Source organism: Mytilus galloprovincialis, chromosome 14 (assembly GCF_965363235.1).
Source record: "Mytilus galloprovincialis chromosome 14, xbMytGall1.hap1.1, whole genome shotgun sequence".
Taxonomy (NCBI): Eukaryota; Metazoa; Mollusca; class Bivalvia; order Mytilida; family Mytilidae; genus Mytilus; species Mytilus galloprovincialis.
Window position 1 is genome coordinate 23096467 of NC_134851.1, and position 27932 is coordinate 23124398.

A 27932-nucleotide genomic window follows, 5' to 3' on the forward strand; every position below is an offset into this window, starting at 1 on the left:
TATTTCTTCTTCATATCTTTTGACTATCTATACACTTTTTGAACCTTCAAAGCATATCATACGGTAAAAATTTAGATATAACATCCTCAACCATCCCACTCCTCCTCAAAAAAATAGAACCAAAAAAAAAAACAAAAAAAAACAAAGAACAAAAGGTGGTCCAAGTTCAGAAGAAGTTAATACAACTGACACCGGATTATAGTTATTTCCCTTGTTTCAACTTATCTCCCTTGTATCATACCTGGACATGGGTACTGTACACTGAGTGTTGTTCCAGCCAAACAGTAGTGACCTTCTGGACAGGGGTAGTTATTGTAGTCCACTTCTCCAGGTCCTTGGCAGTAGTATCCTATGATATACAAATATATAAATATGTGAAACATAACGACAATATAGAGAACTAAATGACAAGGTTTATTTGACTGAAAATCATTTAAAAATCTTGAAGTTAAACAAGCAATGAATATAACTCAAAATTAAATCAAAAAGCTAGTCATACAAAGGGCAAATAAAACAACTTTTAAACAGGTATATAAAGGCTCATGCTTACCTGGTGGACAAGCTACACAAGCACTTGCATCTGTAGATCCATTATATTGATTATAAAGTCCTGGTTCACAGCGGTAAAAGTTCTTCCCATCACACCATCCTCCAGCTGGACACAAGCCATCAGCTGGTGATGGACTGGTTGATCCCATAGCACACTGGTACCCTTCGTTACAATTAGAACAGGCAGTAGCACCACCATTGGAATAGGTTCCTGGAGGACATTCTGATCTTCTTGAATCTGAAATTAAACATTCAAAGAAATAATTATACACTCTGCATATAGTCTTTAATCTTTTTTTTTTAAACATGTTTAAAATGTTTTTATTATTGCAAATACTGCTTAAGGAAAAAACTCCCTCTTTTATATATTTTTTTAACTATTAACTAGGGTTTAATCCCATATTTGAAGGATGAGCTATTTCATCATAATTAATTACTATATAAGGTAGGTATTAAATTGAACAACCACTTACATTCCGGTTCAGGACAATAATAGCCTGATTCGCATCCAGTACAATTTGTTGATCCAGCAGCACTGTAGAATCCTGGTTGGCAGATAGTCTGGCCCTGTGTTGTGTGTGGACATTCATAACCTTCATCACAAAGAGTACATTCCTTCTGATTGCCAAGGGAATAGTAACCAGGATCACAGTTTTTACTGTAAAAAATATATTCATTGAGTTAATCAAATCCCAATTTAACACTTATTTACAAATGTTTCATGTTGAAACTTTTCATGAGTAATTCAAAATTTGAAAGTAACAAATTATAGAGTAGTATTTTACTTTAATTTTTTAAAAGGAAAATGATATTGCATCTACACTTTTGAAATTAATGTCCGTATTAGTATTCTTTTCCTGTGAGAGACTGGTGTGCACTTTTGATTTCTTTTAGTATACTGCAGTAATTTAAAACATTGAGTTTGATTGGCTAATAACTGAGGTCACATGAATAATCTATGTTTGCACTTGTGTTTGTACATTGACAATATTTACTAACTGTTTGACTGGCTAATAACTGAGATTACAAGTCTACTTAATTTATGTACTTTACAATGCATTTGGACTATTTGATTGGCTAACTAATATCACATGACTACTTACATAGTAGAATTTGTGTCTACATCTGGGCATTCTTGTCCTATTGGACATTGTGTACAAACTGTCTGATTGTCTAATGAGTAGGTTCCTGGGTCACATACTACTTCAACAGCTTGACTTGTTGTCGGGCAGGCCCTGTACAAATAATTTGAACAGTTGAAAATTTAAGTGTGGATTAGTGACTTTGGTATTTTTTTAATATCATCAACTTTCATATTACTTTAAAAAATGAATAATAGTTTTATGATTATTTATTCCTGTGCAGTTGAGATTACTACAGATAATAAAAAAAAATGCATTTATCACTTCGATTTTTGATATGCTGACAAATAAAAAATTAATTATGAACAGAAAATGCTATAAACCAGTATTGTGAGCAAAAATTGTAAAGTATAAATTAATGCAATACTAATTGAATCCTAATTTATAATAATTACAACAATTTTGAAAAGTTAAGAATTTACAGTTCATAATTTCATTCATTTTATTCCTCCAAATAATATAATTATGTGCAATGTCATTAAAGGTGAAAATGATCAGTAATAATAGATCCACTTCAATATTTAAGTGCAACAAATATTTTAATTTAATATTAAAGTTATCTGAAATGAAAGTTGTCTCATTAGCACTCATACCACATCTTCTTATATCTATTGAAAAGACAACTTATAGTCAGTAAGTTTAAATTATTTATCATACTTTCCAGCTGGACATGGTGTACAGGATGTTGACTTGGCAATCGAATACGTCCCTGCTGGACATTCATCAGTTTGCGTCGTTGTTGTGGACGGGCAAGCATGACCAGCTGGACAATCGGTACAGACAGTCTGCCCAGCGGTAGAGTAGGTTCCTGCTATACAATCTTGTATTCCGGTGCCATCTTTGTTTGGACATATTTTTCCAGCCTCACATACTGTACAAACAGTTGAGTTGATTAAGGAATAATGACCATCTGCACACGGTATCTCTACACTTGACCTGCAAAATAATAATAAATTAGTGATTGATTTTTGTCTTAGTTCACTTATTTGACAGGCAAAATAATGAAAATTAATAAATTACTGTAAGATTTTTTTCTTTGATCACATTCTCAACATCACACAAATACAAGATACTGTTTTTGCTGCCAATTATGAATTATATCTGTTATAAAATTAGTTGTTTCAATCTGTTTCAGGTAAATGTTTAACATACATTGATGAAACTTGACTTTTTCAAACGCATAACTGAACCAAGGTATACCCCCTTAAATAACATAAAGATACTTACGAAACACTAAAACAGTAAGATCCAGCTGTACATGGTGTACACGCCATATCTCCAGCAACTGAGTGCCACCCGGCAGCACATTGTTTATTTTGGGATGCATCAGTATTATCTGGACATTCGTAACCGGCCGGACACTGGACACACTCGGTAGCTCCTGGACTACTAAGATATCCTATGAAAGATAGTTTTACAAAATTTTAACTCAGTGGATGATTCAATACACCTTATTGCTATTTGTCAGCCATTACTCGTCATCAAAATGGTTCCCGTAAAATTTTGACGTCATAAAAAGAAATATCAGACGCCAACAATGGAAAAGTGATTGTTGTATGACTTCAATAGTTCAAGAACCCGTGGTTAAATTAGTATAAATTCAATGCCCCATGAAATATTTGTGAAATACATCAGAAAATACCCGAATTACAGAAATCAATTTTCATTGGGGACATTTTGAAATGGAAAATTGAACCTACTCTTGGTACAATCTACATACCTGCACTGCAAGCTATTGGACTAGCGGTTGTTACTGGACAATAAGAACCTCCTGGACAGGTCGTACAATTGGAGGCAGATCCGGCTAGATTGTATTCTCCTGGATCACAAGGGTTTGGTGATGTTGATTTGTCAAGTACTTCATATCCTGTAAAATAAAAATACAATTGTTAAGAATTTGTTTTTCATTTAAGACAAACAAAATAAATGTATCCTCCCTTTTTGCATAGGGTCTCATCTTTTATTTCATCTTTTAATTTGATGAAATTCTAAATTTCATGTGTTTCGTTTCTAAAATTCAAACTTCGAGCATACTTGATGAGTTATTCGAGCAAGTGTCAAACATGCAATTATAAAGAAATGTTCAAGGGTCCGTAAACATTCATATTTGTTAGTCATGTCCTAAACTGAAAGTGTTTGTCCTAAACGTGGAATTGGGATTTAGGACAAATTTTATTTTTCAACAGAAATAATTTCGGTAATTTCATTGAGATCGAGCTTTTTAAATCGCCGTTTTGAACTTGTTTTTGTTTTGGTATTTCTTTGCTGTAATAAAACTGCCACTCCAGTAAAGTGTTATAATCCTGAGGGCCCTCCTAATAAAAATATTAATGCATCGGGGAAGTAGTGGCTAATGATTGCTAATCTCTTTACCTGTGATTTTAATTCACACCTAGCTATTGATCACAAGCTCAGAACTAATATTAAAATTCCATAACAACTGTCGTCATTATTAAATTACTTTTAAGCTAAGACAATTGTCAATTCTGATTTTAAATTAAATTAAAACTTGATTTAATTGACGTAGAAAAAAAGTGTTTTGTCACTACTAACACCCATGGTTTGTTTACTATGAAATACGCATGTCGAAATCCTCTTCCGCAGATTAGACACTAAAACGTAAATTCAAAATGATTTCATGCTATTTAAAGCAAGTGCAAGTATTATCATTCATATTCAAACACTATCGAAAGTAAAAAATTAAAAAGCCGATGATTTCCTGTGAATTTGATAAACAAGACTAAACCTGGAAACGAGTCCGGAATTGCTCGTTTAAGAATTTCCCAAAACATCTGGTTTCAATTTTGTCTTCTAAATCGAAAGAAATGTAAGCCTTGTCTGAGAAATTTATCATTTTGAGTCATTAAAATCATTTCATTTTTAAACTCTTTCAATTGCTCTTGAACGATTTTAGGGAAATGGTAGGACAATTCATTAAGTAAATGCGATGCAAGCAATAGCAAGTTCATTGAGGCTATGAGTATGAGCATACTCAGTGATGTGATTTTGGCAATCTTTTTTGAAAAAGGGCACCAACTTTTAAGTTATCTCAAAATGACTGAAATTAGGTAAAAAAAAATTCAGGATCCTTGTATATGTTCAAATAAAACTAATATCATACTGTTTATTGTAAATCTGATTTATCCTGACAAATAAATTAGATTTTCAGTAGAGGAAAAACAAATTATAAATCCTGCAACAGTGGAATTGAGAAAGTATTATATTTTAAACATGCAACAAAACAATATATGAGGAGCACATACCATTAAGTTTTACAATATAATGGGAGCAATATAGTTAATTTTCAAATGTTTTACAATAATTGTTAAAAAGATTTAAAATATCTATAAATTGAATACCACTTGCAATACTCATTATTTTATGTGTATGTGTGTACATAAATTTATGTTTTTTAATTTTATGTAAATAAAAGGAAAATAAAACCTTACGATTTTATCCAAATTTTGCTGATTAAACAAAATTCCAAACTTATTTCATATAACCTAAACATTTAGGGTAAATGCTAAGAAATCAAGTGGTTCTGGAAATTCAAGAATGTGGTAACAAAAATTAAGGGTGGAGGACAAAAGCTTAAATAGCTTGTGATCCTTGTGAAATATTCACTTATCAAAAAGTAGTTATAAGCCCGATGATCTATGATCAACCTACCAGCCCCAGCTGCTGTACAACTGGTTTGTAATCCAAATGAGTATGTCCCAGCGGCACAATCTGTAGACTGAGTTTTATCAGAACATTCCTTCCCAGGTTCACATGCAGTACACGTTGCTTTACCGGCGGGAGCATAAAATCCATCAGGGCAATCTGTTTCTGCAGCGGCTTCATCAGGGCAGTACTTTCCAGCAGAACAAGTGGTACAGGTCATTGCTGTAAACAGATCAATATATATGTTTTAGTATTTATTAGAATAACAATGTTCAGGAACTAGAGAAATTGTTCATGTTTCAAGCTTTGAAAAGTAAACCATGTAAAAATTTCAAAGAAATGGACCCTAGCAAGGGTCCCAATGGTGGCCATAAGCTGTTATCTGTTAGTTGGTCAGGTTCATTCTTAATTTGATCATATATAGTAAATTAAATATCATTGATTTACCATTATTAATTCCACTTAAACTGATATATTTTCACAAGTACTAACAACAATGCCTATTTCTAGCTTTTTTACTAATTTTTTTATTTGTGGGAACATTTTTCCTTTTCTCTTATCATGCTTATAACCATTTGTAATCTTGTCTTTGAAAGGTTTTGAACTTGAAAATACAAAGAAAATTTTCTTTAAAAGTTGAACATACCTTATCAACCAATCCATGAAATGATCTGAATTTGAGCATTCCATGGAATCTTTTGAACTTGAGCATACTATGAACACTTTTAGAACTTGAAAATACCATCCTGATTACTGGTTTATATGTCTTATGCAAAGAAAATTTACATTCTGTGTGTATATATTCCAACTTACTAGCAGCAGCACTGTACTCTCCCAGTGTACATTTTACTGGTACTGATGCAGCTGTGTCACATTTATATCCTGCTGGACAATCTGTACAGGACATTGCTCCTGCTGCTGAATACTGATCTGAAAAGGGAGATAATGTAAATACATTTAAATTAATCGAAACTTCAATTTACTGCATGGGAAATACCAAGTGCATTTTGTTTGATGAAAATTATGGATTTGTGTTTATCCTCCATCTGGCAAAAAATGTGCATGCAATATCAAAACATATTAATGTGATAATGAACTATTAATTTTAACTGAACCAACAGGCTGAAATGGATTTTTTATCTGCTTGTACACTAGTCTCAATCCATGTAACAAATATATGTAATCAATAAATAAATGCTTACTGGCAGGGCAAACTACAGGAGCAGCTGTTGTTGTGGCACAAGAACTTCCTGCAGGACATGTTGTACATGCAGCATCTCCTAACAAGGCATATTCTCCTGGGTTACAATCTACTGGGGTATTTCTGTAAGTAAATATTTATTTTAAATTGATTGATTCATATATATTTACACACCTGATTTTCAGCATTGAATATATTTTTTTTTTTAAATAACTTTTATAAGATATAAAAGTTATATAGGGGATCATTACTAATGATCTTCAACAAAAGATTTTACAGTTAAAGTTATGACCTCTTTCATATCAATATTTTGGGATTTTTATTTTATGTTTTGTGAATTTTTGTATTTGTATGGTTGCTTAATTTATACTGCTTTAAAATCATTTACTATTTTTTACTTTTTTGTGGTCTTCTTTTCTTTCTTTTTTTATTCCTAATAGGAAGGAATGACTCATACCAAAAACAAGATCTTAATCACAACTTTACAATAAATCACTACATTTTAAAACATGTTTTAACATTTCTGTCAAATCGTCACAAATATTTCAAAGGTTTCAAATTAATAGCACTGTTCAAACACAAGCATACAGGAATGAACTGAGAAATGTGTACACCATTAGAAAAACAGAATATTGATCGAAAAAAAACTAAATTAATTGGGAAAACTGTTCCAATTATTAAACAAAATTTCTGTTGAATATGTTCCTTCATCAAGCTCATCTAAGGGTCAAATGATGTTTATACTCACGTTGGATTAGTGCATTGTTTTCCTGCAGGACATTGTTCACATATATTCTGGGTAGTACTAGCTACTTCATCTGTAAGGAAAAAATAACGTTATGGAAATAAAGCAACAGAAGAAATAAACCTTCCCAAAATTTTTGAATTTAGGATAAGCATGATAAGACAAAATTAAAATGCCTGAAATAATTCAATTACTCTCTTCTAATTTTGCAGATTTGTTGTTCTTTCTTAAATAAGTCAATATAATTGCCATTTTCTTAAATTTTCTTTGATCTCTCTTTAAGATAATTTTCAGTTGCACCCTACTTGAGTGGTGTGGATTTTTCTCATACAGGTAAAAAATAAATGATCTATCAACAGATCCCTAGGACAAGTTAATTGGTATCTTTACTATGAAAGATACTGTGGATTCATATACTTTCGTGGTTACAAATTTTCATGGATTAAGGTAAATTAACATGTACATTTTGTGGTTTTTGCAGAAGTCTGCCTACAAGCCTGTAGAAAGAAATTATTTGTTGAAAATTTAATTTTATTGCTCCTCTGTACATACAAAATCAATGAAAATTAGTATCCAATGAATATCCGACCGTGCAAGGGCTGTATAGCCAGTCAAGGTCGTTAAAAACTTCCATTTGTTTGTCCAATGAATAATAATGAATCCACAGTAATTGGTTTCTTATACATACTGTTAGCACAAAGTGTACATGTGGATGATCCCGCTGCTGCCACATAGCCGGCACTACAATCTGTTGGTGTTGAGGTGGCATTCTCACATTTTTTTCCTTCTGGGCACGTGTCACAAGTAGTAGATCCTAAAAAGAAATAAAGAAACCTTTAGTAAGCAATAAGAGATATTTGTCCAGGTAACCTGTCAAAAAGAACGGTCACTTTCTGATAATTAGAACTTCTTGCATGCATTTCTTATTGTGATTGTTGAACTTTTGCAATCTCAGGAAATAATGCTTTCAAATTTAAAATGCATTTTTCTATTTTTGCAAAACCTATATCTGTCACAATAAAAAATATCATAAAAAATTTATGAATTTACAGTATTTCAGATTTTTCTGATTGTAGAAATGATCCACGGTTTTGATAAATTGAAACTTTTATTCAAATTTGGAGAGGATAAGTTAAAAAAAAAATTGTGTTGGATATTATTGAATGGGGATAATTAGTAGGAATGGAAATAAATCTGTAAAAGCTTCATTGCAACATGTAAAAATAATGGTATAAAATCGAAAGTTAAAAAGTTTAGACAAAGTTTGTGCTGCCTGGTGGATGATCATGAAACTTTTTAAAAAGTAACTAGTAAATGTTATCAAATCCATGAAATTAAGATGTAATACAGACCATTATTTTGTGGATATGATACCAAGTATAATAAATAATTACCTGTTGAGCCTATATATGTTCCTGGAGCACATGATGAGCATGCTCCATCACCAGCGTTGCTATAGAAACCTGCAGGACAGGCCACTGCTGCCCCTTGATTTGGACAACTGTGACCTGCTGGACATTGGGAACATGACTGTTGATCTATAATAAAAAGAAGTAATAAGATATTTTATGCAATTTAAATTCAAACTTGAAAAATTATCTATTTCTAAGGAAAGCATATTAAAATACCTTATACTAATAGGCGAAATTCAACAAATGTAAATTTCTAGGTTTTTTTTCAACATTTCTTTTTTCATATATAGTCATTCAACTAAAATTCATGTTTCTTGAACACACTAAAAAATTCAATTTTTCAAATTCATTTCACTTTGCTTTTCTATAGGTCATAGACTAGAATGCCATCCTATTTCAAATCTAAGTTCAAAGTCACAATGCCAAGGCTAACTTTCTTGATATCAGACTCCTTGCGACAGAAATTAGCAAGGCCACAAAAAGTTTTAAAAATAATTGTTTCCTGCCTCCTTGAAGAATACACTGGGATGTGCAGGCAGATAAAATACTACATTTCATATTTCATGTGGACTATGAGAAAACTGTGGTCTTCAGGGTTGATATACAATGTACCAAATATTTTTATAAAAGGTGTTAAAGTAGATATGAATTTTTAAGGTAGGTAAGAGACTGGAAACTGAGATATGTATTTTTTGGTTCTTACAGTATTTTCTAACTTACTTGAGCTGGCTGTGTATTGTCCTGTGGCACAAGCTCTAGGCCCATCATCTGTTGCTGGACAGTAACTTCCTATTGGACATGGTGTACAGCTGTCGTCTCCTCCTAGAGAATAGGTCCCAGCAGCACAGGAAGTGGGGGTTCCTGTACCTGCTGATGGACAATATTTTCCTTTTGGACAAGAGATGCATGCGGTTGCTCCTGGATCACTGTATTTTCCAGCTGCACAATTCTATGGGTTGAAAAAGAAAAGAATATATGACTTTTCCTCAAAGCACAAAAATAAAAAATCTACAGAAGTAGCTAGAATACTCATGATAATTTTAAAGAAAAGAATAATACCTAAAAAACATTATCTCAATGATTGTATGTACCAACAGTATACATAAAACCTGAGAATAAACTCCAATAAACTTCTACATGGTTTTATCAACATTCAATACACAGTCAGGAGCCTGTAATCCAATAATTGTCGTTTGTTGATGCGTTACAGATTTGTTTTTTTTGTTAATTATTTTGTACATAAATAAGGTCATTAGTTTGTTTGCTTGAATTGTTTTACATTTGACATTTTGAGATAAACTCATCATAGATACCAGGACTAAATTTTGTATATACGCCAGACGCGCGTTTCGTATACAAAAGACTCATCAGTGACGCTCGAATCCAAAAAAGTTAAAAAGGCCAAATGACCTTTTAAAGCTGGCTAAGTGGTATGGATTTGGCTCATTGTTGAAGAACTATAGGTCACTGTATGTAATTAATTTCAGTGTCATTTGGTCACTTGTGGAGAGTTGTCTCATTGGCAATCATACCATATCTTTTTTATACATATACTTACTAAACAGTCTGTTGAAGCTGATTTGCTAGTATCAGGATTGTACGTCCCAGCTGTGCAGATCGTCTTTGCACTGGCTCCTCCTGGACAGCTGTAGAAATAAAAAAAATATTAAATTATACTGATCACTGACACTTCATACATGGTTTGGTATTTTTTAACGAAAACTGTTGATTCACTTACTTTCATGGGTACTAATTTTTGTGGATTTAGAAAATCTAGTCTGTTTGTGGCTATTTAATTTTCTTGGTTTTGCCGAAGTCTGCATTAAAGCCTATAGAAAATTTCTTATTTGTTCAACATTTAATTCAATGGTTCTGTGACCTGAAGTTGGCTGAACTATTAAATCGATGAAAATTGGTATCCAACAAATAATGATAAATCAGCATTTACACTGCAGACATGTTCTTGACACAGAATTTGCCAAGACAGCTGAAAACAAGAATATGGAGCCATCATGTTGATAGAACATCATGCCAAGCTAGCGCAATTACACTTTCATGTTCATATATATGTCATAACATACCCTAATTTGGCATAAATATCATCAATAAATAGTTCAATTAATAGTGTTCTTAGTTTAGTAGATGTGCTGTGGCAAACCACAAATACCTAAAAGCAAAACTGAGACAAATAAACTGACAGTCCTGACAAATCATACAGTACAGATAGGAACAATGTACATTGATACATGTTGCATTGTATTTGTAAGTCCTTAGTACTTTATTCATTTATATGTTCAATATATATCACTTTTTTTTCTTCATATAAGAATGTTTACTGTCAGTGGTGCCCCTTTCCATCATGTGCCTTTTTTACTGCACTATAAACCCTATTAGAACTTTCTATCTGCATTTGTATGAGATAATCTACATTTGGTACAAAATGAGCCTTTTGTGTTACTTTTCCTCATTCTTGGTTTGATAAATACTTTTTTTTAGAGCCTTGAAGTATAATCTTGTAAGAATTTTTTTTTTTGTCACAGGAAATAACAGTACTCCAAATTTTTCATTGTACGAGATAAATGATGTAAGGATCTACATACACAAAAATGTCTTTATTACGTTACTTTTCCTCATTCCCAATGTGACATAAAACTTTGTTTGTAAAAGACTTAACGTATAATCTTGTCAGAAACAGAGTACATACAGAGCTTGATTTATTGTAAAGTTTATATTGTTTACCATAGGATATTAACGGTTATAAATTCTTCACTATTCCTATATATCATGTGACGGGGATCTACCTTTAATAGGTTCTACAAACAAAAATTGCAGATTTTATGATGTAGTTAAACCTATTTACCCTTAAATGTTTACTGTAAAATCAAATAAGTTTAGAAATTTCAATTTAACTTGCTTACTTATATAAGGATCAGCACACACAGAAAGGGTTGTGTAACTAATTTTTCCCCCTTTTATGTAAAAGTAAAAAAATCTAAAGGCATTTCATTATCAAACAACAGTATAAGTAAAACTTTAAAGATTATAGCCTCTTCTGGTTTTTGGATTATTGTTGAATCATGCTACTCATGTATTTCTTTTTATTACCGTATGGCCTGTGCACATGTAATTGTTGCATAAAAGAGGGTCTTACTGAATGGGATTTACAGAATCGGTAATGGGTTTAAATGTGTCGCTCACCTGTTCATATTAAAAAAATTACACAGATGGATTAATGACAAAATTGTGTTTTAGTGATGGTGATGTGTTTGTAGATCTTACATTACTGAACATTCTTGCTACTTACAGTTTTTTCTATCTATAATAAACTTGGCCCTTTCATTACAGAGGGATATATTTTGTAAAAATTTAACAAATTAATGAAAACTGTTAAAAATTGACAATAAATTAAAGGGCAATAACTCCTTAAGGGGTCAACTGACCATTTTGTTCATGTTGACTTATTTGTATATCTCTATCTATAATAACATTCAGATTTGCTCTAAATGCTTTGGTTTCAGAGTTATAAGCCAAAATCTACATTTTACCCTATGTTCTATTTTTAGCCATGGCGGCCATCTTGGTTGGTTGGCCGGGTCACTGGGCACATTTTTTTAACTAGATATACCCCAATGATGATTGTGGCCAAGTTTGGTTAAATTTGGCCCAGTAGTTTCAGAGGAGAAGATTTTTTGTAAAAGTTAACGACGACGGACAACGACAGAAGACGGATGCCAGGTGAGCTAAAAATCTGAAAAATAGCTTAATAAATGAATAGAAACCTTGTCAAGATGAAACTCTTACTGTATACTGTATCCTGATTACAATTTGTAAAGACACTTGACTCTTTTCACAAAAGGTGTAATGATAAATATGCATCATTAGCCAAACTGAATTATAAACACTCAGGAGAAATTTTCATGATAAAAAATTTCATGATTTTCATAATCTCCATTGTAAATCATCTACAATATTTAAGGCTTATGGCACATTTGATTTTAAAAGAAGAAGGAGTCTGGGGTTGATGTAGAAAACAGGAATATATATTTTTTTCAAAAAAGTTCTTCTATTGTTGTTCTTCATCCGTACATTTTTATCCGTCTTATACTAAATTTGTCAATGTCAATTTTGACTTAATTATCGTGTTAATGCATTGATGCACAAATTGTATGCAATGTTAAATTCCCATACAAATTAAATCACTTCAGCTAATATTTTATCCTTCACAAAAAATCAAATATTAAAACTCAATGCATATAGATAATTTCATCTTTAATAGGAAAACGGATATCTCAATAGATGTAATTTTAAACTTAATTGGGAATCTATATTTTAATCCTAATAATTCTCTATAGTAACCACATATACTTAAGACAGAAATGTTTATTTGTACTGTATTTAAATAAAATACCCTAAAAAACAATTATACCATTGTATACTGTCAGGCTATTCAATAAGTTGACATTGATATAATTTTTTTCAGTTAATTATGCTATGTTTTATTAAATATCTTGTTTTCCATACACTATACAGGAAAATAAAACAGACACACATGAATACCAATACATAAAACCATCCATTGGCCATGTTTACAGGAACTAAATCTTTAATGTGTTGTGGAGAAAAGTTTTAATATCAAGGAACTCATTAAACCACAACTTTTATCTTTACTGTTTATTTAAAAATAATAATGTTCACAATGATGTTGAAGCACATCTTAAATAATTTCTGTTTAATTTATTCACATCTTTATTTAGAATCCAAAACATCAAGATCTTTAATAACATATATTGTATATCAATAATATCTATCATTTTGTTTGTGTCTACTGATGAACACAATGCATTGACCTTCACATCCTTTTGGTGATTTGTGTTATTGGGTTACTGTCTCATCTGTCTCATTGATGTTTACATTTGTACCTAACATCAATGAGGGTTTGATGGGGTTAAATGATTAAAGAATAATGTCCTTAAAAAATTAAGAAATAATTCTATTATGCCATGCTCTATGCTCATTTTAACATGGGTAGGCATTATATTTGTTAATATCTTAATACCGAGCGTAAGCGAGGTAATAAATGTTTACAAATATAATGCCTACCCATGTTAAAATGAGCATAGAGCATGGCATAATAGAATTATTTCGATTCTAATAGGAATATTTTGAACTTTTGTACTTCGAAGCGGACCTATAGTAGACGCTCGAAATGTCGCCATTTTGATTTGATAAACAAAAACGTTATAGAAAAATCAACAGTTTATCAATAAAAAAAAACCAGAAACATTTAAACTTACTTTTAGAATGTTTTTATTTAATTTCGTAGCGAGCAACACCAACAAAAATGTCCATTTTAATCTCTGGCGTTGTTCAAAATTCATCTGACGTTGCAATTTCAATTGTGACGTCAATCACGTGCAGCCCATGTTCTATTCGAATTAGAACATGGCTTTGTACCCAAAGCTAAAGAAGAACGTCATATTAGAATGAAGATTAGAGAATAAAGGGCAAAAAAAATGAAGATTAGAGAAATGCATGGTCTAATTTTTTGAAGATTAGAGAAAAAAAGGGGTTAATTTTTTGAAGATTAGAGAAAAAAGGAGTCAAAATTAAATGTGTACAGAATAACAGACCCCCCCCATCCAGACCCTCATCAATTTTTATAAAAATGTCTCGTGATAAAGATAATCCAGTGTAAAGAGTCTCTTTCTTATTCAATTAGGTCCATTAATAATTTTAAAATGACTGCCATATGTGCCAAATCAAACTTTACAAAATATTTATAGAATAACTAATTGAAGAATTCAAATAGAGAAAAATATTCAAAGAGTGACCGAACAGCACATTAATTCATGAATGCGCGTAGCTCATGAGTTAATTATCAGTGTTGTTCGGTCACGAGTTCAATATTTTTCGATATTTGAATTCTTTAATTAGTTATTCTTTTTATTACATTGGCAAATGGCTTTTTTTTTTAAAGAATTTAATGTAAGACGTAAGGAACTATATATTTTTTCTACGCATTCACAATTTGTTTTGAACTGCCGTTATCCACATCTTGGCAACGCCTATTGTTGTATGACATCAGAGAGTGAAATAACCACGTTTATTTCACATGTGAAATTATCGGTTTTTATTTAACTGGGAAATCAATGTAATTCATTGCAACCAATGTAATAATATTTAATATCCAAATGTTTTTAACTAATAATGTCACCATATATAAGTATTACAGTCTTTGACACATTCCCTATTTCCATTCTCAATTTTATTCAAACCTCTTTTCATGTGCCCTCAACTAAAATGTTTTTTTCTGCATACAGTTCAGTAAGATTAATATTATCATAATTATAAGCATCCATAATTTTTAAATTTCAAACTTATGATTTATTCTTTCCAATTTTATTGGCAAAGCATTGTAGGAATTTTTGTTTTCTTATTTTTCTTTCAAAATATTAATTTTTTAAATTAAATATAAGAATTAAATTTAAAAAGTCAACTTTTTCTATTCTAATACCTTTTGTAATGTCTATTTTCAATATTGACATTTTACCAATGGATTTATACAAACAGTTTATAACAGGTTATAAAAGCAGGTCTTGTTCACATGTTAAAATAAAAGTACAACCAAATTTCAATATATAACTTAAGAAAATTTTAAATCTCAAGTACAAACATATAAAGGAATTGAATTAACATATATAATGAATTTCAAAGAAGTTAAACTAATTCCCTGTGAAAACAGTTGTCTTATATTTGGAATATATGCACTATTATCAAGAAATATCTAATTCTTAAATTAAAATGCTTTAGAAAACATCCCCAGTATAAGATAGACAAATATTTTTCAATGGGTTTACATGTACCTAAAGTTGTATTTTCATGGATCTTGACCTACTTTTTTTTAACATAATGATTCTTAGTCAATGAGAAGTGTCCAGCATACATGTATATTCAGTACAATGTACACCCCATCCCCCAAGCAAAGGGTTAAATCATAAGCAAGAAATACATGTACATTGAAACGTTTAAACCCATTGGCACTCATACTACAATTTTTTAAATCTTCATAAAATTGTATACTGGAGTTAGTTTTAAAACATGTTATAAAACTCGAAAACTATTTTCATACAAACAATCAAGCATGAAAATTTATATATCTTATTTACTGCATAAAATCTCCTATAAAAACTTTATACATATTATATACTGAATTCTATAGTTAAACTGTGGGACTTTACTGAAAGGTTACCACAATTAACTGCATCATTTCACAGTTCAAAATACTTCAAATGAAAACTTTAAAATTTTAAATTAGGAAATTTAAAAAGCCAATTTGAATATATGCTAACTTTTGAATTGATTAATCAGTGAGTTCTAATATAATTTGATTTCAAAGGTTTGATTTTCTGAAAAAGATTGAATTGCTCTACGACAATGACCCAAAAAAACCTGGTTCACATTATGTGGTAACAGCACGATTTAAATCTCAACTTAAAAATGATAAACCTTCTAGAACTACAAATGAACTACATATCTTGACAAAAATAGGTATAATTTTAGACATTTCTATTACATGATGTACACCTTATAAATAATTATTTAGTAGTGCAAATGTACTTATTTATTGAACATCAGTCATTCCATATTTTGTGTATTAGACCAGGATAACCAGCAAGTGCTTATATTATATCATGAATATTAGCATAGATCTTTTTGGTGGTAAATAATGTTTAGGACCTATTAGCATGATTAGTATATACTTTTTTTTGAGACAATTGACCAGTCAAATCATGCTTATTTCCTCTACTCTGGAGACTTAAATTATTCTACCTGGATACTAGATGTAGACTGTTTATTGTAACCTTTCAAGGACCCATAATATAACTCTCTGATTTCTAACTATTATATACATGTATGTGAGAATTCAATAAATACATTGAGTTGAGAAAAAATCAAATCAATTTAAAATAGTTCTATTAATTATACAGTTCTTCATTGTCGGAATGTTAAAGTATCAACTTTCGTACTGATCCGTACAAATTTGTTAAAACACATTATTTGGTTTTCAAATTACAGTAATTATTTATTTTCTGTCATGGTTTTATTTAAACAGACAAAATATCTTGGCATCACTCCAATTAAAGGGGTGGTTTAACTAATAAATTATGTAAAAGAAAGTAACTGATCTAGCATGTAAGGAAGTAAATCTACTAGACCTTGGTAAACTTAATTTTTGTTTATTTAATCAAATGCCTTGTTTTATTATTTGTACTTGCAAAGACTGTGCCAATAAGAAACACTAGCTCTTATCCTGGGGCTAGTTAGTCCTGATTCATGTTAGTGAAATGTTAAAAAAATGGTTAGACATTGGTCATGTTGGTTAAACTTCAGTTTTTGTCTATTAAATCAAATGTCTTACTTTATTGTAAGTAATTTGCGTGAAAAGACTGTACCAAAATAAACACTAGCTATAAGCCTAGAACTAGTAAATCTTGATTCAATTTGGTAAAATTTTAAAAAAATGGTTTAAGTTTTGAACAGCGGTATACAACTACTGTTGCCTTTATTTGACATTTATGTAAGAGTTTTTGTAAATTAACTTTCTGACTAGGAGTTTTTTGTCAGCCTGCCAGCCTGATTTAATAAAAAATCTTTTTTTAAACTAAAATAACACTCATGAATTTTATTGTCTTAAGTTTGTCTTTTTATCCTTCTTTCTGAATTTTGCATTACAATTGTCTTACATAATTTCATACATTCAACATTATTAAGAAAAACAAATACAAAAATATTGATATATATGTGTATATACATTGTATGTACACCAGATATTAAAAATAAACAAAACATGTATGGATTCATTGACATCTTTAGAATTCAGAGGCCCCAACAATAATTATATGCTCATGGTTTTTTATTTCCTTATTTGACAAATGCCGCTTAAAACATGTGATCAGAATACCCAGGTCACTGATCCATGAAATGAGGTTGAGGACTCAAGTGAACTCTGTCTGATGGACATGTACAAATGTACATATAAAATTGCAGACCTTTCAATAAACTAATAGCAATATATATGAAATATATTTATAGTTAATTTTATTTAACTCATGTTACACAAGAAATCCACATGATTTTTTTTTTAAAGCAGTCCCTGAACCATGAAAATGAGGTCAAGGACATAGAACATATGACAGACAGAAACTTCCTAACACAAGTATCTGCATGCAAAGGTATAAACCATTTAGGTCTTCTTCCACCTAAAATATTCTGTGGATTCATATTTATATGTTGGATAGATATAGGAAGATGTGGTATGAGTGCCAATGAGACAACTCTCCATCCAAAAAACAATCTATAAAAGTAAACCATTATAGGTCAAGGTACACCTTCAACACGGAGCCTCACACCGAACAACAAGCTATGAAGGACCCCCAAATTACTAGTGTCAAACCATTCAAACGGGAAAAACAACAGTCTAATCTATATAAAACTAGAGGCTCTAAAGAGCCTGTGTCGCTCACCTTGGTCTATGTGAATATTAAAGGAAGCAGATGGATTCTTGACAAAATTGTGTTTTGGTGATGGTGATGTGTTTGTACATCTTACTTTACTGAACATTCTTGCTGCTTAAAATTATCTCTATCTATAATGAACTTGGCCCATTAGTTTCAGCGGATAATGTTAGTAAAAATTTACAAATTTTATGAAAATTGTAAAAAATTGACTATAAAGAACAATAACTCCTAAGGGGGTCAATTGACCATTTCGGTCAAGTTGACTTATTTGTAAATCTTACTTTGCTGAACATTATTGTTGTTTACAGTTTATCTCTATCAATAATAATATTCAAGATAATGACCAAAAACAGCAAAATTTCCTTAAAACTAACAATTCAGGGTCAGCAACCCAACAACGGGTTGTTCGATTCATCTAAAAATTGCTTTGGGTTTTGAGTTATAAGCCAAAAACTGCATTTTACCCCATGTTCTATTTTTAGCCATGGCGGCCATCTTGGTTGGATGGCCGGGTCACCGGACACATTTTTCAAACTACTAACCCAAAAGATGATTGTGGCCAAGTTTGGATTAATTTGGCCAAGTAGTTTCAGAGGAGAAGATTTTTGTAAAAGATTACTAAGATTTACGAAAAATGGTTAAAAATTGACTATAAAGGGCAATAACTCCTAAAGGGGTCAACTGACCATTGCAGTCATGTTGACTTATTTGTAAATCTTACTTTGGTGAACATTATTGCTGTTTATAGTTTATCTCTATCTATAATAATATTCAAGATAATAACCAAAAAGAGCAAAATTTCCTTAAAATTACTAATTCAGGTCCAGCAACCCAACAACGGGTTGTCCGATTCATCTGAAAATTTCAGGGCAGATAGATCTTGAACTGATAAACAATTTTACCCCATGTCAGATTTGCTCTAAATGCTTTGGGTTTTGAGTTATAAGCCAAAAACTGCATTTTACCCCATGTTCTATTTTTAGCCATGGCCGCCATCTTGGTTTGATGGCCGGGTCACCGGACACATTTTTCAAACTACTAATCCAAAAGATGATTGTGGCCAAGTTTGGATTAATTTGGCCCAATAGTTTCAGAGGAGATTTTTGTAAAATATTACTAAGATTTACGAAAAATGGTTAAAAATTGACTATAAAGGGCAATAACTCCTAAAGGGGTCAACTGACCATTTCAGTCAAGTTGACTTATTTGTAAATCTTACTTTGCTGAACATTATTGCTGTTTACTGTTTATCTCTATCTATAATAATATTCAAGATAATAACCAAAAATAGCAAAATTTCCTTAAAATTACTAATTCAGGGGCAGCAACCCAACAACGGGTTATCGGATTCATCTGAAAATTTCAGGGCAGATAGATCTTCACCTGTTTAACAATTTTACCCCATGTCAGATTTGCTCTAAATGCTTTGGTTTTTGAGTTATAAGCCAAAAACTACATTTTACCCCTATGTTCTATTTTTAGCCATGGCGGCCATCTTGGATGGTTGGCCGGATCACCGGACACATTTTTTAAACTAGATACCCAAATGATGATTGTGGCCAAGTTTGGTTTAATTTGGCCCAGTAGTTTCAGAGGAGAAGATTTTTGTAAAAGTTAACGACGACGACGGACGACAGACGACGGACGACGCCGGACGCCGGACGCCAAGTGATGAGAAAAGCTCACTTGGCCTTTTAGGCCAGGTGAGCTAAAAAAACGAGAAACGAGAAACACGTATAATTTATATGAACAAACGACAACTACTGTACATCAGATTCCTGACTTAGGACAGGTGCAAACATTTGCAGTGGATTAAATGTTTTAATGGATCCAAACCTTCTCCCTTTTTCTGAAACAATAGCATAACATCACAACATAGAAAAACACACGATAAAATGGATACATATTTTCATGGGGCTTGTGAACCACAAATTCAGATGTTCACCAACGTATAAATTACAAATTTTCTATAGGCTAATTTGATTGCAGAGATTGGCAAAACCATTAAATCAAATATCTACCAAAAGGTAAGTTTTCTTCTAACCACGAAAATTGGTACCCATGAAAACTAAATGAATCCACAGTAAGACAGATTGTAATCCTTCAAGGTGGTACCTAACACTACAGGGAGATAACTCTGTAAATTCAGCTAAACGTTTTAATTACGTTGTGTTGCTACAGGAATATTAAGCTTCTCAATGATCAAAAGTAGTGTTTGTCAAATTGCTAAATAACCAGTGTATTTTTCTGATAAAACGGTTGGTTAAAATTTTTTGATTTTTTTATATTTTTGTCAAAGGGTCAGAGACTCAAAGTAAATACTTTGTCAAAATTTAATGAAAATTAAACGAGCCAAGTTAATTTTAGTGAAGGTGTTGGGTACCACCTTAAGTCTTTCATTCTATGATTTTTGTTGCAGGCAGAACATAAACCATATAAAAGGTTCCTAGTTCTTTTTATCTCAACGTTTCCTCTCCCTCTCTTTAGAATACTTACTAGTAACCTTGGGGACATGCGGCACATGCTCCATTATCCCAGAAAGCTCCTGCAGCACAGCTAGTGATACAATCTGTTGCACAGTTACATGCTGAAATAAAAAATAAAAAAGTTGGTTAATAGACAAAGAAATTTTTACATACTGTCTATTTATTCAGTCAAGTTTTGTCAAATATGAAATGTTTTTAGCTGATTGATAATCCTTTGATAAATGTGGTATGGGTTTTGCCAATGGTTAAAGGATATATGTTGTTCATGTCTATGTCTTTTGGTGTCTGGTAGAGACTTGTCTGATTGGCAATCCTACCACATCTTTCTAATACATTTATCTAAAAAATATGGTGCATTGAGGCACAAACCAAAGACAATTTATTAGCTTAGAGATAATTATAGTTATTGCCCTTGTTTTCTTTCCTGCTTATACTTTTACTAGAAAGAATAACATTTACTAAGAAAGGGAACCATGTTCAATTCAAAACACTCACATCTGTGTTTAAGGAGCTGACTTATTCCTAAAAACAATTTAAAGTTATGAAAGTGAAGTTTGAGCTTATTCTTCAAAATGTACATGTAGATATACATACATGTATTTGTATTGAAGAAGAAAATTACATTGCTTTCAGTATGTTTTAAAAATGCATATGTGCATAAAATTAATGAGGCACATATCATGTCTCTACATTTCATAGAACAAATAAGAAAATTCTTCATTTATGATTGATTGTGCAATTGGTTGCTTAACTTGCAGTGGCAAATAATTCATGCATGTTCAGGACGATCTTCATTTATGTATTATGAAGAGTGCTCTTGTTCTAGCTGCATGTACATGTATGATTTAAGGGCAATGCACAATAGTGAGATGAAGAGCATATAAGCAGAGTTTCTTGACTGAAAAATCATAACAATTTTCATCTAGACCTACAGATAAATAATTGAAATAAACCAATAAATTAATATTTTTTTCTGGAATATTGTTTTTTTTTGTTTCAATAAAAGCTTTTCCAGGCCTAGTAGTTAATATGATTTTTTGCAATGAAAAGTATTTATTCCTGTTTAGAAAACAAAAATACATACATGTAGGGCAGAAAGAAAACGGCTACATTTGTAAATGGTGCACAGAAACGCATAGGGGAGCTGCACCAAACCTAGTCCTAGATTAAGCAAAGATATAGGATAGTCATACTGGGTAGATGTACAGTAAACACTGGTGTAAATCTTGATCTATATGATATAAAAAGCCAAGGTGACATTCTGAAGTCCGCCAATTATAAAATCGTAATTATACTAATTATATAGAAGTTAGATCTTGTATGAATGTTATTTCACAACCAACTTTTTAACTGATACAGTAATTTCTTTTTTTTTAGCATAGGTATATAACTCTTGCCAAATTATTTACATAAAATCTCAAACGAATATTTATCCAAACAAAATGTATTTGTTTAAGTGATTTAAATGAAATATGCTGCCTTTGTCAGTGTTATTTATGAACAAATTAGGAAGACCTTCTAATGTTGTAATTTTCAGGACAAGTACGTCAGACTTTAGATTATTTACTTATTTACTTGGACGACACAGGAGGCCATCTTTTATAATGAATAAAACATGAAGTTTAAAGCCAAAATTTGTACTTGCGTAAAATTAAAGAATTAATGGGAAATCTAATTTCAATAATACAATGTAGATAGATAGACCCTTATAAATTACATTTTTGTAGATGTATAACCCCCCTTAAGTTATAAACATTTTAAATTCTGAATAATTCTCAACCATTTCAATTTTCTCATTATAATTTGAATTTTCTAATGAATTCAGTATGTTTACCTGTAGAAGATATGAAAAAAAAATTACAGATGCATTTACATGTACAAAAAATGTATATCAATAAGTTCATATTTATCATAATTAATTGGTGTTATATTGTAATCTTAGTCTTAATTATGGTGAAATTTCTTTGAGAATTCCAATTTTTTACATAATTTAGCAGGTTTACCATGATATCATATAATAAGTTACATTTATGATTTGACTACAGAGAATGAGTCCCTTCAAGAGTTAAAATGTATACCAATTAATTCATTATTTTTCTTTATTTAATCTTATAATGAATCTAAACGGTTATCATTTACAGATACAGTGTACATGTATCCCCATGAATTGATTCCTCTCAACAAAATTTATGGCCCTTATTATATAAATGTGGGGAAATTGTCAACGAGACAGCTATCCTCAAAAGTTAGACCAAAGGATAGAGATGTAAACAACTAACAATGACTAAAGTTCACTGTACGTCTTTCATTGATAAGCAATACCAATATCTTTTAGAATGATAGGTATGTGGAAAAGGCTCATATGTAATAAACAAGACAAGATATCTGCTATGTTGTACAAATTGTTGTTTAATATGCATAAGAAAGATTTTTTTCCACTCTACATGTAAGTGGATAACTTATATTGAAAATATCTTGAATGATTGTGGTTTTTCTGAATATTGGATTGCACAAAATGTACCAAAATGTATAAATTTACCAAAACTTGTTAAACAGAGATTATGTGATCAATTTAAGCAGAATTGGTATACAACTATTTTTAACTCACCAAAATGTCTAACTACAGAATTTTTAAATATAATCATGGTTTAGAATTTTATTTACTTAATTTACCAGATGATTTGAAAAAAGCCTTATGCAATTTTAGATGTCTAAATCATCGACTCCCTATTGAAAGGGGTCGCTTTTGGGGTATAGAACATGACGACAGAATTTGTGACATATGTAACAAAAACCAATTAGGTGATGAATATCATTATTTATTTAATTGTACTTTTTTCAATAATGAAAGGAAATCGTTATTACCTTGTAACCTTATTACCATAAATAATACTGACAAATTTTATGAATTATTTAATTCTGACTCTTACAATGATGTTCTTAAAATTGTACTAGCTGTTGTTAATTAAACTAATATTGTTTCAACCATTAATATGTCCATTTGAAGTTTACTGTCTTCCTTTAAATGCATTACTTTTTCAAATGTATATATGTTAATGAATGTTTATAATGTTCACTGCATTACTTTGATACTTTGTTATTTTGTTATATTATGAATACTTATGTAGTATTTGTTATTGTTCACATAACCCTGTTGGGGTCTTTGAGAAATAAAAACTTGAAACTTAAAACTATAATTATGAAGCTATAAAATGTATAAAACATTATAAAAGGTATGTGATGTAAATATGTGAAACTTTAAAAAAAAAAAATCATTTTTAATATCTAAAACAGAAAATTAAAATAATTGAAAGATAAATTTTAATGTCATGAATGACAAATTCCTTAATCCTTAAACATGTTAAAGTGCTGAAACAGATTGAAAAATGAGTATGTCTTTTCAAATACTTTTATTTTCAGATTGAGTGGAGATTTCAAATAATTAGTCAGTGTTCCAGCTTGAATCTGAAGGGAGAAGGGTTCCAGTTGAAAAAAAGGCACTTTAGAATAGTGTGTCACTGTATTTTTTTTAGGGGTTTGCTTCTGAAGTGACAGTCCAAGTTTATGGTGCTAACCTGCTACTTTTGGCAAGAAAGGGACATATCATACATGTATATGTAGATATGTTAGCTATATGTCCTTGCATTATGTCTGCTCTTTTATAGAAAGGATTTGGCAAATCAAACAACATTTCTCAATTTTAGAAGTTTTAAGAACTTAAGCAAAAATAAAGTGTGTATGTATCAGCTTGGGGACTAGCTGTGGATCCATAGCTCATAGGTCCTTATGTTATTTTGAGACTATTTGCAGACCATATACAATGATACATGTATATAGTAAAAAAATAACATAAGGTAAAGGACCTGTGAGCTACGGTTCTGCAGCTACTTGGGAATAGGCTTGTACCGTTGTTTATTTAACAATTCAATTTTCGGCTCTCCCATGACACCATCTGCGAGTATGGTCTTGAGGAAATGATGATAGTCCGTCGGAAGGGGACGATAAATGGCTGACCCGTGTTAAGAGAGAGCCATATCTCTTGCACGTTAAAGACACCCTTGTAGATTTCGAAAAAGAGTAGGCTAATGATGCTACAAGGCAGCACTTGCATCCGCAAAGTGGAAAGGGATTAATATCAGTTGCAAAACTTGTTTCCCAATCCACTATAAATAAATATGTTTAAACTAATTTAACAATTTTAATTACACAGGATGATAAAATTGAGAAAGGAAATGGTGAATATGTCAAAGCGACAACCACCCGACCATAGAGCAAACAACAGCCGAAGGCAACCAATGGGTCTTCAATGTAGCGAGAATTCCCGCACCCGTAGGTGTCCTTCAGCTGGCCCCTAAAATATGCATAATAGTACAGTGATAATGGACGTCATACTAAACTCCGAATTATACACAAGAAACTAAAATTTAAAATCATACAAGACTAACAAAAGCCAGAGGCTCCTGACTTGGGACAGGCGCAAAATTGCGGCGGGGTTAAACATGTTTATGAGATCTCAACCCTCCCCCTATTCCTCTAGCCAATGTAGAAAAGTAAAAGAATAACAATACGCACATTAAAATTCAGTTCAAGAGAAGTCCGAGTCTGATGTCAAAAGATGTAACAAAAGAAAATAAATAAAATGACAATAATACATAAATAACAACAGACTACTAGCAGTTAACTGACATGCCAGCTCCAGACCTCAATTAAACTGATTGAAAGATTATGTCTTCATCATATGAATATCAGGTACAATCCCTCCCGTTAGGGGTTTAGTATCATACTATCATAAAATATATGAGAAGAACATAACCCGTGTCATGCCAACAACTGTTTTTTTAGAAATAAATGTGTTTAGTTCCGATGCAAAGACCCTATCAGTGAATCAATGTTAAAGCCAAAATATGCAATCTTTAATGACCTGACAACAGTATCGTAACTATATCCCCTTTTAATAAGTCTATTTAAAGGTTTTGTTAGTTTCTGAGGAGAATACTGACATTTTTGTGCTTTATAAAGAATATTTCCATAAAATTTTGGATGTGAAATACCTGAACGTATAAGATGTCTGCATGTTGAGTTATATTTACGAATTATTTCCTTATACCGGTGATAAAATTTAGTAAATGTTTTGACCAGTTTGTGATATCGAAAACCCTGGTGTAATAATTTTTCAGTAATACATAAATTTCTCTCGCTAAAATCTAATACATTGTTACATACACGAGCGAATCGTACAAGTTGAGATATATAAACACCATAAGATGGTGACAAGGGAACGTCACCATCTAAAAATGGATAATTAACAATAGGAAATGAAAAATCATCTCTTTTATCATAAATTTTTGTATTAAGCTTCCCGTTTATGATATAGATATCAAGATCGAGGAAAGGGCAGTGGTCATTGTTATCATTAGCTTTATTTAAAGTAAGTTCTACAGGATAAATTTCTCTAGTATACATACTGAAGTCGTCATTATTTAGAGCCAATATATCATCCAAATATCTAAAAGTATTGTTAAATTTTTGTATCAAATGTTGTTTTGATGGGTCTTTGCTAATTTTAGTCATAAATTGTAACTCATAACAATACAAAAACAGGTCCGCAATAAGTGGTGCACAGTTAGTCCCCATTGGAATTCCAATAACTTGACGATATACGGAATCTCCAAAACGAACAAAAATGTTATCAAGTAAAAATTCAAGTGCATAAATAGTATCAAAGCATGTCCAATTGACATAGTTCTTTTGTTTATTGCTACTAAAAAATGATCTAAAAGAGTTTGAACATATGTACTCGCATTCCGACTTTTTAAATGCCCAGTTAATTAGGGATGTGAATTTTTTCTTAATAAGAATATGAGGCAAAGTGGTATATAGGGTAGAAAAATCAAAACTTTGAACAGATTCAAAATCACCAATATATGCATGCAATTTATCAAGTACTTCCAACGAGTTTTTGACACTCCAAAAGTAATTAATTCCACTATTTTCAAAGGCCTTATTTGAACAATTTATTATCAGGTTTTTAATTGTACCAAGTGTACTAGTAAGTAAAACAGACAATTTAGTAGTTGAACAATGGCTGGAAGATGAAATAAATCTATATTTGTAAGGTTTTTTGTGCAGCTTCGGAAGCCAGTACATAGTTGGGACTTTCATTGTGTTTGGTTCTGCTTGTAAAGAAGTAGCTAAAAGTTTATGTTTGTTACAGATGTCGTTTTCTGAAAATGAAGTCAGTTGGAATGTTGGTGAATTCGTGATTTCCTTTTGCAGAACCTCTATATAAAATTTACGTCAAACAATAATGATATTATTAGCAGCTTTATCAGCCGGGACAAAAACAAATTCCTTGGCTAGTTCTGTTAGTTTATTTTTGATACGCGAAATAGGGTTTTTATAGTTTTTGTTGAGGGTAAAATGTTCTTTAAAATGTTGTATTCGAATATCAACTATCTTCATTACTGAATTAAAAAAAGAGTCCAAAGATTTTTTGTCAGCTTTTTCCCGTTTTACCCATTTCAAACAGTAGGCGCGGAGTGAGTCGTTGATGATATTACGGCACTCATTCCAGTTAATAGTTGACGGTGGACGATATTTAGGTCCTTTACTGAGGAATGATTTTAACTCTCGGTCGCGAACGATGTTAAGGTCTCCTGTTATAACATGGGAAATTGGTCCATAGGTGTATTCTGAATTACTGCAATTACACGACATAGGTGTATTTTCAGTGATATTTACATCTTTACACAATTGGCTATAATTAAACACATATTTTCGGGTAGATTTCTTGTAAATATAACAAATGAGAGGGAGTTCAGTATTATCAAAATATCCAGGAATTTGGTCTTTAACAGAATGGTCGTTAAAAATACCGGCAATATTTACAAAATCAAAACCTTTATTGACATACTTTATTTTAATAAAATGTTTTTTATGATCTTCAGGGCGATCAATTTTTGGAAACAGTTTAGAATAACAATATGCCATTATAATTTGGACAATTTCATACTTAGGACTGTAATATGAAATTGTGTTGCAATCCTCTAAAATTTTATTTAATTTATTTATAGGTAAAGAACAAAGCTTGGTTAACAGATAATGTCTGCCGTTGTTTTTTGAAATGGAAATTAGGTCCGAAATATTTGTATGGTTGGTCCGAAATTTTCTTTGATTGCGATTTTTTCTGCGTCCATGAGAACGATTTTTACGAACA

At 31.3% G+C, this 27932-nt stretch overlaps 1 protein-coding gene across 1 annotated transcript in view; it reads right to left on the reverse strand.

The window, feature by feature from the left end:
- LOC143058592 (uncharacterized) overlaps positions 1-27932 on the reverse strand; it is a 147815-nt gene that overhangs the window by 119196 nt on the left and 687 nt on the right. Inside the window, exons 2-17 of the mRNA XM_076232075.1 lie at positions 20727-20817; positions 10271-10358; positions 9433-9661; positions 8695-8838; positions 7989-8114; positions 7304-7373; positions 6557-6678; positions 6168-6284; positions 5361-5576; positions 3412-3558; positions 2919-3090; positions 2349-2627; positions 1653-1784; positions 1023-1207; positions 551-787; positions 242-349 (exon numbers count right to left, since the gene is read on the reverse strand). Of these exons, the coding sequence (XP_076088190.1) occupies positions 242-349; positions 551-787; positions 1023-1207; positions 1653-1784; positions 2349-2627; positions 2919-3090; positions 3412-3558; positions 5361-5576; positions 6168-6284; positions 6557-6678; positions 7304-7373; positions 7989-8114; positions 8695-8838; positions 9433-9661; positions 10271-10358; positions 20727-20817 (2463 nt within the window). The remainder of the gene's footprint in view (positions 1-241; positions 350-550; positions 788-1022; positions 1208-1652; positions 1785-2348; positions 2628-2918; positions 3091-3411; positions 3559-5360; positions 5577-6167; positions 6285-6556; positions 6679-7303; positions 7374-7988; positions 8115-8694; positions 8839-9432; positions 9662-10270; positions 10359-20726; positions 20818-27932) is intronic.